The 12,041-nt window shown below is 40.1% G+C and overlaps 1 protein-coding gene across 3 annotated transcripts in view; it reads left to right on the top strand.

Moving 5' to 3' along the window:
- SLC25A21 (solute carrier family 25 member 21) overlaps window positions 1-12,041 on the top strand; it is a 496,967-nt gene that overhangs the window by 430,971 nt on the left and 53,955 nt on the right. For all 3 annotated transcript variants that reach the window (XM_053672523.1, XM_053672522.1, XM_037164763.2), the window contains one exon: window positions 9,962-10,028. In XM_053672523.1, coding sequence (XP_053528498.1) covers window positions 9,962-10,028 — 67 coding nt within the window. The remainder of the gene's footprint in view (window positions 1-9,961; window positions 10,029-12,041) is intronic.

The following is a 12,041-nucleotide window of genomic DNA, read 5'->3' as shown; positions in this document are numbered from 1 at the left end:
ATAATGAAAGTGGTATGGTTTGGGGTAACAAATACATTCAGGGACCATATGCAGAAACTTAATTCAATTAATTCTCTATAATGAAAAATAATAACTCTGAAGACCTGATGTGAGTTGAAGCAGGGAAAACTTTTGATATTTTATGTAAGGATGTTAGCTAAAACTTTAATTATGTTGCACATCATTGAAGTTCAGTTGATTCATTTAAAAGAAGAATCTGTCACTTTTTAAGCTGTTTTTTTCTCTTCTTTGAAGAATACATAGTTCTCCCTCTCTTCTTTGCCTAAATGAAGAGGGCCCCAAGATGCATGTAATTTTGAGAGCTTTGGATTGAAGATTATACATAATTCAAATAACAGAGCCATGAAAACTCACCCTTTCATTTGGATTTTGTGAATCAGTGTAAATGATGTCAGAATAATGCCCTAAAGGTCCCGTGTCAGGGCCAGAATTCTGCCCCAGGATACACCACCATTCAGCAGCGGGGGCCGAGCACTCGTAACACTGATGCCCGCACGGTTCTGATTACAGAGCCACAGCATGTGGGGAAGAAACTTGGATTTGACAACAGCAAAAGAAAGGGGATATTGTATGCCTTCAATCAGCTTTGTATTAGGAGATCCTTAAAGGCAAAATTATGTGAAAGAAAGAAAGAAGAAGAAAACAAACTAGCAAGATCCCTATTTCAATATAATTTGGAGAAAATAACTGATTTGGGTTGGTCATGTTGCCAGAACAGATGACTCAAGGCTTCCAAACAAGAAATGGAAATCAGGAGGATGCCCGAAGCCTGAAAGAAGAACAAATTGTGAAGCTATGATTGACTGTGAGGCTTCAAAATCAACTGTACCAAGATGAGCTTGGATCATTGCCCAGAACAAAACTGAATGGTGATGTTCATTCAGGTCCTGACTGTTGAAACCAAATGAAATGTAGTAATTGTGCTCTGTTAGGTACACAGATGTGTTAATGCTTTCCAATTTCCCCAACTGGAGATCTGGTGTCACTTTCCCTGTCGTTCCTATTTCATGCTTCACCAGCGAGCATTATTGCTGCCCTGGACGCTTGCTGAATGCCAGCTTTTTGGCAAAGAAGTGGGAACCAGGTGAAGGCATCCTTCTCGTGCTGCACGTGAGTATGCTGCAGGTGCTTGGAAATGGCTGCACAGCTTGGAAATCATCTCTCTGACTGGCCTTTCCAGGCTCGGGTGGTGTGCACCTCAGCTCTGGCATTCGGCGTGATGGTAGCTGGACCCAGCTCAGGAACCTCAGCAGTTGGGGCCCCAAAGCCCTCCATCTCCAACAGCCAGGGAAAGCCTCGGTTCCCACACACAGAAGTTTTATACATTGATCTTTTCCTGTCTTCGATGGGAAGATCATTGATTCGTGGGTTCCTTATACTCATTTCTCAGCCATCTATCAGTTGAGCTTTATAACCTTTCGGATGGATGGCAGGGTAGGACCCCCTCGAAAGGTCAGTTGTGAAGCAGCTGGAGTTGCCCTTCTCCTTGGGGCTGCGATGAAGAAAAGAGGCTGTTATGTTGCTCCTCACGCCCAAGCCTGCTTACCAGCCTAGTGACCTCGGAAACTTCCCAGCTTGCCTGGAGAAATCGTCCAACTCTGCAGTACAAATGACTTCCAAACAAACTTTTTCTACATACTAAAGTAGGAAAATAACAGCAAAACCAACTCAGAGGGAAAAAAGGAGGCACAGACAGAACATGTGATTTTTCCACTCCATTTTGGTTTTTTAACCTGAGTCAGATTTTGGCTCTTCTGTCTATTCACTGTGTACCATAAAGTCTTCATATTTCAGTAGCTGACTTAAAGCGAGTAACTTTTTTTCGACCATCCCAGTGGACTAAATATGTTGTTAGGTATAAGATGTTTAAGTAAGGATCTGTCTGGTCTCTTTGGGTGCCTAACATTTGGACTTTAAGCCTAAAATTGGAGCCTACTAATGAGAGACAGCAGACAGGCTCTTTGGGGGTGTCAACTGGCTATAAATGAGCCACCAAGATGGGACGAAAACTTACTCTCAGAGGAAATTCCACATTTCCTTGCTTTGTACAATCAACATCTTTTCACTGGTTGGTGTATGTGTGATCTTGGAGCCACCCAATATGTTAAATAGCTTCATACTGTGAAATGGGAATGGGGGAAATGAGGGGTAAAATTATTTTGTGGGGTTTGGCACAAATCTGTGCTCCAAATAAGCTATGTGTGAGCTGCATCTTTAAGAACACATGCAGTGCGGTTTTGATCTTCATTTTATAGACATGCATAAGTAATACAAGGTCTGTTTTGATTATACAATTAGAAACAAATGAGATCCACTATTGCAGTTCTCTGTGTCTACCTAGGTTTCTACCAACGACTCTCATTACTATATGAACCACAGTGATCTGAATGCTTTAGAGACCTGAAAGCCCATCCACAGGTCTGCCTACGAGCTTCTCCATGTTCCATCTGCAATATGGGGTTCTCTCACAGGTGGTCATCCTAATGGCGTAGAGTTTTATTTTAGTGTGTGAAGGGCTCCTCAAGGCAATCATCTAAAATGGTCCTCACAGTCTCCATCTAAAAGCTTCCCTTCACATTCAACAACCACCTTTGCTATGATTTAAGAATTACCACTTAAGACTTTTTCAGAAATGGGGGTGTTAAAGGCTATGTGTGTCAGAATGTTTTTAGCAGTTGGTTAATAGGAGATGGAGTTGAAAGCTCACATAGTTAAGATTTATTTTTAATTTCACATAATCATAAATTTAGAGGTAGGGTGCCAGGATTGCTTAATTCACTCATCGCACTCCAGGCCTTTCCCTATTTCTGCTGGCATCTTCAGCTTGTGGGTAATGACATCCCACTTGACTCTATGCAGCTAGGGCAACATCTAGCAAAGAAGAGGGGCTTTTCTTCCCACACGCCTCTGCCTTGGGTTGGCAATCCATGACCTGCAGCATACATTTCCTCCCCCTTGCTGGTGTCATGGATTAGGGTTGGGTCATATGTCCATGCAAGTGACAGGATTTCACTAGCAAGGGAATGGGACCACCATGATTGGCTTGAAGAATTCTGCTTCATTCCCTGGACTGCAGAAGGGCTTTCTTCCCTGAACACAGGGGACAGTGAATATCTGTACTTCAAGGACCAAGGAGGAATTTGAGGGGTATCTGTCAGGTGAGCAACCAGCAGTGCTCCCCACTGACTTTGTATAAGTTTTTATTTTAATACAGAATTAGTATTTCAGCATTTTATTATACCACGGAAGCAAGGATTGTCTTTCTCTCACAGTGACAGAATTATCCTGGTGAGCCTCTTGGGGGCAAAAGTTTTCCTAGTAAGGGAGAACATTTTTTCTAGGGCCTAATTTTTTTCCACTTTGATCCAACTAGGAAATATTTCATCAACAGCCCAAAGGCTTTCACACACACGAAGATCTTTTTCATCTCAGCCCAATCTGCCACTTATGCAGGTAGTGTTTCACATGACGTTAGAACAGAATTGAATGGACACAGAATAGAAACCTGATTTTTAAGTGCCATTTCTGCTTCTTCCTAAAATGTGAAATGACAAGACATTTCTGCAACAGGAATAACTTTCGAAAAGTGTTTAGAAAAATCGTTTTATTTCAAGGAAAACTGCAATGCAGCACAGCCCAGTGGTCAAGGACTGGGACTGTGAGGACAATGGACCTTGATTTGAGTCGCTCTGTCCCTTTTGGTGGTAACGGGGTGGTAAGCCTCACCTGCAAAACGAAGAACAAAAGCATACCAACTTCAAAGGATTTTTTGTGGGAGTTGAATGAGGCTAAAATATGTCCATATGCCTTCATATATTTATTCTTACTAGTACAGAGTAAGCTTTCAACAAATTTTGACTATTTTTCCCGATAACAATACCAACAAAAGTTTATAAACATCCAAGTTAACATTTTCCTACACACAACCGTTAAAATCAAACTCACAGTTTTCAGAAGTAACAACTTTGAGAAACAGTATGGGGGCTGCCGTACAGTTTATGCTACGATGCCATGGGAGGCCTGGCCTTGGTTCTTGGGCCTCTTCCAAAAAGTTCTCCAATTGACTTGATGTGGGTTAAAACTTAAAACCAGAGTGGTGGCTTTACTGCCCTTCCAGGGGAAAGAACTGCCATCCATGCTGCACAAACGTTAGAGTCCCACTTTCCATCGATCCAAGGAGTGTCACTCTGCTCCTTGAGAAGAAAGCAGTATGAACATGTTGATACAGTGTCACAAATCTCTCGGCCTCCCTAGTTATTGTCCTGCTAAGCTACATGTTCTGTATTTCAAGCCAAAACTACATGGAGGCAGAAAAATTTGGCAGAATGAACAGTGCATGTGGATATAAACATCAGTTCCTTCGCAGAAAAAAGAAATGTTATGTCCTTCGTAAAACACTGCAATTCCTTTTACTTACAATCTGTATACCATACTTAACATTAGGAAAACTTTCAGTAATTTTCTAATCAAGTCAGAAAAATAGCTCATCAGCCTGAGCTTTTGCCTACATTCTCTTACTCAAATTTTGGGTGTGCCTCCTCTGATTGGCCTAAGGGCCCATGTTAACTGACAAAGTCTCTTCTTGTGAGAGGGCATGAAATTGAGGTGCTGCAGCAGCCACTTTGGCAGGAGGGGCTTACTTCCAACTTTGGGTTGTAAGTAATAAACCCCACTCAGATTCATTTAAGTAAAAATTCCATGTACTATCAATGCAACTGGGTATCTCAATGAAGCAAAAACAAAGGAAAATGCTAATATTCCAGAAGGATTGAGATGTAACTAGGCTTAAAGAAATCCTGGCAGTGGAGTCCCTCTCACAGCACCCGGGTTTCTCTTAGCCATCTTGCCTCTGTGTTTTCCTGAAGGGTCGCTCCCTTCTTTCTCATCAGTGCATGTTGACTTCCTCCAAATGACAGGAGACTGCCGTTGATTTTCTAGCTTTATATGTGAGAGCTTCACCCGCACAGATTGAGACTGATGTTTTCAGTTCTAATTCCAAATCCTAGGGGGGGAAAACTCAACTAGGTCCAGCTTGGATCAGATTAACTGGGACGAAGAGACAGAATACCATTTGGACCCATTGGATGGGGTGCCAATCAACCATTGCCTACAAGCAATATCATTGTACTAATACGTCAGTTTCGGTGGTTAAAAAATGGTCAGAGCAGTTCTCACCAGAAAAGGTGCGGCCTAACTATTCCAGAGATGTCCACTGTTACATGGACATCTGAGAACACATTGCAAGGAAGTAGATGGCTCTAGCTTCCCATTTGCCAGCAAAGACTGCCCATGGTCCTTGAGAGTTTCCAGTTAGTACTATCAATTCACTGTTAGAAAGTTCAGGATGGGGGAGGCAGGAGGTGGGGGAGGGGGGAGAGAAATGGTGGCACATGAAAGAAGTGGAGCAGGGAGAAGGGAAGGAGGGCGAATCAAACAGGAATTGCCAACATGAAGATCTGGCAATATGAAATCTTTTGGGTTCCCCCAGCTGCCTCTCTTCCCCCTTGCCTTACACTTCTTTCTAACATTTTCTCCCATCAGTTTTAGAATGAAGACTTTCTGCGTCAGGCATAAGACTTCTGTCCTCCACAGAAGCAGTGCTCTACTTTAAGCAAAAGTTTGAAGCGAGGCAGAGTTTTTCTCTTTCAGAAAAGTACTTTCCCATGTCCTCTTGTTCTTTCTCTTAGAATAACAAAATCTGAGGGTTGGAGGAGACAAACGTAGAGTGGCAGCAAGTCCATCCATTACTGTGGATAGCCCATGGCTGGCACCCACGCCCAGGGGCCGTCCAGACTGCTTGACCACATACCACAAAGGGGCAGTCACCACTCTCCAGGAGAGCCCAGTCTACCTACAGATAATTCTGACCGGTAGGAGTACTTCCTCATAGGAAGCTCCTCCTAGGACAAAAATGTGTCTTTCCTTGTTGCTTGCAGCTGTTGGTCCTAGTTCTGCCACCTGGAAACAAACCAACAAGTCTAATCTCTTTCCTCTGTGTGCTCCTCCAAGAGATCCATCACATCATGTTTTTCCTCTGATCTTTATTCTTCAGGCTGAGCAACTCTTCTTCCTCTAACTGTTCTCTGTCATATGGGATTTCAAGTACCTCTATTAACCAGGACACTCTTATCTAGAAGATTTACTTACTTAAATGTTTTTAATGTCACCTGCTCTAGAACCTGGCATAATATTTCAGATGTGGAAAAATCAGCACAGAAAGAACAGAACTAATAATGTCTTTCATTATCAGTATAGAACTTCCTGAAAATCATGTTTATCTTTTAGGAAGATTAAACCTGTGCTCAGTCACTCTCATGCTGAAAATTATATAATAATTAGTTTATAATGAAATTTAAATGATGATGAATATTGGCATTTAAATTTTACAAGTGAATTTCAGGCACCAGTAGTTGAAATTAGCATGAAAGGAGGTAGGGGAATTTGTGAGCTCCCATAGTTCTTCAAATGACATGTTTGCTTTACTTCTTATTCATAGTGGTAGTACTACCCATTAAGTGAAAAATAGTAGGCAGAGTAAACCTATATCAGGTGATCATTTGATTCCTTTCTTCCTCTTCATGAAATTCATATACATAACAAACATTTGTGTTCTGCTTATACACACACAGACAGCCTGCAGTAAGCACTCTAATGCACACTCAGCCCTCAAGGAGCTAACATTTTAAAAGCTGTAGGACAAGTCTTTGCTCCCCTCACTGAAGGGGAGCAAATGAATTAAAGAAGAGCAAGAGGTCACCATGTTGGATTGGGTGGCAACAGTAAGTTAGTCTGAATAAACTCTTAACTTTCTTGTCCCAGAAGCACAGCTAGAAGCAGAACCTAACTTGAAGAAGTAGGAGTGAAGCTTGAAGGGTCAGTCAAAGTATCTCCAGCCCCATGTAAAATGGACATCCTACCATTGGGACACACTAAGTCCTGCCTTTATCTGTAGTCATGCATGGGTTCATCAGGGTAATGGATTATCTCAGAAAATAATGCAGAAGTCTTTTCTATTTATGTATTTCCATGTTTCAAATGAGGGTGTGATATATGTGTGTGTGTGTGTGTGTGTGTGTAGATATATGTATATATGTATATATATGCATATATATGTGTGTATATCATATATATATGTATCTACACGTGTGTGTGTATGCACACACACAGAGAAAGACCAGTCTACCTACAGATAATTTTATATAAAGATATTATATATTACAGATAATATATATAAAGATTCTAGATCAGACAAATTTAAGACTTTGAATTATAAAATCTAATATGAAATAAGTGATGATGTATTATAATCTCATCATAAGCATATCTATTAATTTTTTTCTAAAAACATCAGAATATGTGACAAGTTTATCAATTATGGCAACAATAGCTGAACCAGGCCCTGTGAAATTACATATCAGCAAGGCAGTTTGGCATTTCTTTTGTCAGTGTTGTATGTCCCTGACCTACATCCTTCTCTATGAAGGAAGTTAAAAAATTGTGACAAATCAGGACACACCCAGGAACCCAAGTTCCATAGCCATAGAGCTTGTTAGTTCCCTTGTGTTAGTAAAGCTAAAACTGAGATTTCATCAGCTTACTAGCCTCAGAAAGTTTCAGTCTAGTGGGCTTAGGTGTAACCTAACCTCATTTGGTTACCATAAGGGAGGAAATGCAAGACTGTAGATGGCTTGAAGCTACCTGCCACACAACTGAGAAAATGAATTCAAGTTTCTTAGATTGAAGATTATCAACTTTACCTTTAAGGCACAACTCATGGTTGTATTTAGTAACTTAACTAAAAAATTTCAGTCTCAGTATTATTTATTCTTCTTCTGAACAATGCTAATAAACATAGTATTCATAATCTCTCTACTTTATTTTTAAAATATATTCTATCGATTATGCTATTATAGTTGTCCCATTTGCCCTATTTGCTCCCCTCTGCCTTGTACCCCTCTCCCATTCACATTTACCCTGCTTAGTTCATGTCTGTGGGTCAAACATATAAGTTCTTTGGCTTCTACATTTCCTATACTATTCTTAACCTCCCCCTGTCTATTTTGTACCTACCAATTATGCTTCTTGTTCCCTGTACCTTTTCTCCTAGTCTCCCCCTGCCAGTAACCCTCCATGTGATCTCCATTTCCATGATTTTGTTTTGGTTCTAGTTGTTTGATTAGTTTGTTTTTGTCTTTTTAAGTTCATTTGTTGATCATTGTGAGTTTGTTGTCATTTTACTATTCATACTTTTTTATCTTCTTTAGATAAGTCCCTTTAACATTTCATATAATAAGGGCTTGGTGATGATGAACTCCTTGAACTTGACCTTATTTGGGAAGTACTTAATCTGCCCTTTCTTTCTAAATGACAGCTTTACTAGATAGAGTAATCTTGGATGTAGGTCCTTGCCTTTCATAACTTTGAATACTTCTTTCCAGCCCCTTCTGGCCTGTAAAGTTTCTTTCAAGAAATCAGCTGATAGTCCAATAGGAACTCCTTTGTAAGTAACTGTCTCCTTTTCTCTTGCTGCTTTTAAGATTCTCTCCTTACCCTTAATCTTGGCTAATGTAATTATGATGTGCCTTGCTGTGTTCCTCTTTGGGTCCAACTATTTTGGGTCTCTCTGAGCTTCCTGGACTTCCTGGAAGTCTATTTTCTTTTGCCAGATTAGGGAAATTTTCCTTCATTATGATTTTGAATAAGTTTTAAATTTCTTGCTCTTCCTCTTCTTCTTCTGGCACCCCTATGATTCAGATGTTGGAATGTTTAAAGTTGTCCTGTAGGTTCCTAAGCCTCTCCTCATATTTTTGAATTCCTCTTTCTTTTTTTTTGTTCTGGTTGAATGTTTACTTCTTCCTTCTGGTCCAAACTGTTGATCTGAGTCTTGGTTTCCTTCCTGTCACTGTTGGTTCCTTGTGCATTTTCCTTTCTTTCACTTTGCTTAGCCTTCACTTTTTTCTCTATTTTGCGACCATACTCAACCATTGCTGTGAGCATCCTGATTACTAGTGTTTTGAACTGTGTATCTGATAAGTTGGCTATCTCTTTGTTGCTTAGTTTTATTCTTTCTGGAGCTAGATCTGTTCTTTCCTTTAGGCTATTTTTTTTTTGTCTCCCATGCCTGTTACATAGTAAGGGGTAGAGCCTTAGGTATTCATCAGGGTGGAGCAACCCACGATGCTGTGTTGTGGCACTGTACATTGGGGAGGAGCTCTAAAGGGAGCAATGACACTTGCTGAGTTCTTGGCGGCTTTCAGTCACTTCCTCTGTTACCTACAAGCCAATTGGGTTCTTCTGGTGCTGATTCCTGGGTGGGTGGTTTTGTGCACATTCTAGGGCCCTGTGGGCTTCTCCACTGAACTCTTTTGTGAGACTTGGAGTTTCTCGTGCCACCACAACCCCCACAGGTTTTTTTAGTCATATGCTTTGAGGTTTTATTTCCTAGTGCTGGAACCCTGGATTGTGCATTCTGTCTCAGTCCCCAGTTGTTCCTCCTGGTTTATCCACACAGAAATATGGGACTGCCCACTCTGTCGGCCGCCACCTCGCCTGGTCCTCCAGTCACCACCTTGCCTCTCGCCCTCCCCACCCTGGCTGCCTGTTCTCTGCCCCTCCTCTCTGTCTAGATGAATATTTCTTCTTTAACTCCTTGGTTGTTGGACTTTAATACAGTTATATTTTCTGACAGTTTGAGTTGTTTTTTGTTTTTAAGTTTGTTGTTGTCCTTCTTTTGGTTGTGGTAAGAGGTACAGTGTACCTGGGTACACCTTCATCTTCCATAATCACTCTACTTTATAATTAAAACAAAGAACTTCAAATAGGTGTGCTACATTGAATAATTGGGACTACTTTAAGATTAGTTCCTTTTTCTATAAATAAAGGCAGAATTACCTATTTTCTACTTCCCCTTCTTAAATAAAATCTTTTATTTCCCCAATAGGCTGTTTGGTTTTTACAAAGGAATTCTACCACCCATATTGGCTGAAACACCAAAAAGAGCAGTGAAGGTAAGCAATGTACAATGTCTGTCTGGAAGGTATCCAGCCATGTAATATAAAAAATAGAGACATTTATTGAAGAAGATACAAAATATAAGAAACATTGTACATACGACAATGATGCCTCAGTCCCCTTCAAAGTAGGCACCTTGGGACCCCACACAGTTCTCCCAGTCACCATCAGCTGCCCCGTTATATTTTCCTGAATCTTATTGACAGTCTGAAATCTTCCCTTACAAAGGTGACTTTAGTTTTGGGAAAAGCCAAAAGTCACAGCTAAATCCAGGCTATAGGGGGACTGAATCACCTGGGTGATTTGATGTTTCACCAAAATACTTTGCATGAGATGTGATGCATGAGCAGGCATGCTGTCATGATGAAGCTGCCAATCACTACTTGCCCATAGCTGCAGCCTTCTGAAGCATCCAAATAGTTTCTGCAGAGAAATGTACAAGCTTAACACAAAATTTGATGCAAATAATTGTTCTACTTGCAGTCATTTTGAATGTGATGGCTCACTGAACAGCATCTACCACCCCCACTAAGTAGTACAGTGAAGTTGTCATTGTTCACACATGTGCATTCCAGTCCACTCTCCTTGGCTTCCAGGTTACACTGATGTCACACAAAGTGTTCTCATTATATTAACAATGCTGGACTTTTTCTGGACAGACCTCCTATGCTTTCCAACAAGGTGAAAATACTCTACAGGAACAACTTCAGCATTAAGACATCCACACTAACCTATAGGACATTAATGTGAATTAAACATAAGATTTTTATCGCAGAAATTATAGCATAACTTTTATTCTAATTACACTTGATCAATCTCCAATATTGGTTTGTGGATTACTTTTTCAGGTGCAGGCACTCCCTTCTAATAGGGAAATTAAATAAAGAGCATGATGGTGAATGAAATTCATTTAATCAGAACATAGTAGCCACAAAATACCTTGGACTTTTTCTCAAAGCAATTCATAAGTTTTCCCTTGGAGCAATAATTACTGAAGAAAGAGAAAAGGAAAGGGGAGGAGAGGAGGCAGGTGGAAAAACCTTTCTCTCTAAATCATTCTCATTTTATGAACAGAGCAGAGATTAATACACTATATTTCTTTGACATGATTCTTCATATAACTTATTTATTTGACATGCTGACTTCATTCTCCCTACCTTTCCATCTCCTCTGTTAATTTTTTATTCTGGTTTTTACAAAATTACTACTACCATTATCCTGATTTTCATCTCCTTAACAGCATAACTATGGAGTTTAGGTACTACTTACTGGCTCAGTATCTGGGCAGGAACACAAGGATCTAGCAGGACTTCCAAGGAAGAAAGAACTTAAAACTCATCACTTTTTTATGTGTTCTCTCAGAAAAGAGTCCTGATCACAGTGACTTCAGCTGGCCTTGACCCCCACACCCACACCACTGACAGCAGTAAATATGGCTTTGTCTTTCCATGTTAAGGGCAGCATAAACTTAGACTGAAAGACTTCCTTCCCAATTAATGGCAAAGCTTTTTTTCACATACATGGCTTACTTCATATTCCTGATATTCCTAAAAGGTAAGAAGGGTACTTTTACCCAGCAAGTTAAGAGGGTAGCTGGGTTAAAATTTATGATAAAATAACCACTTGTAAACACAAACATGAAACTTTTACATTACGTTAAAGTAATAATATTTTTACAGTGGTAATTTAATAGGACTTAATTCAGGTCTCGATTCAGAAAGCAAAGCTTTAAAACACACTTTTATCAATTCATTCTCTTTTTTTCCATAGTTTTGGTGATTATGCATTATTACTTCAATACAAATTTCATTATAAGGATCTGAATCTCAGTAGAGAATCTGGAAAAAGTTCACCAAAGTACACACAAGGGCTGAATTGAATTATGAAACGGCTCCGCTTGATAAAAGATTGCCCAAGTAAACAAACAGAGCAGAGTTCCTGTTCAAACGGAAAGTCATTTTGTCTCCATAGAATAATATATTCATTTGTTCAGTGTTTTATGTGTATAA

The sequence above is a fragment of the Artibeus jamaicensis genome, unplaced genomic scaffold (genome assembly GCF_021234435.1).
Source record: "Artibeus jamaicensis isolate MK-2021 breed Jamaican fruit bat unplaced genomic scaffold, CSHL_Jam_final contig_760, whole genome shotgun sequence".
Classification (NCBI taxonomy): domain Eukaryota; kingdom Metazoa; phylum Chordata; class Mammalia; order Chiroptera; family Phyllostomidae; genus Artibeus; species Artibeus jamaicensis.
Note: the sequence above shows the minus strand (reverse complement) of the source record. Positions and strands in the feature narration are given on the sequence as shown.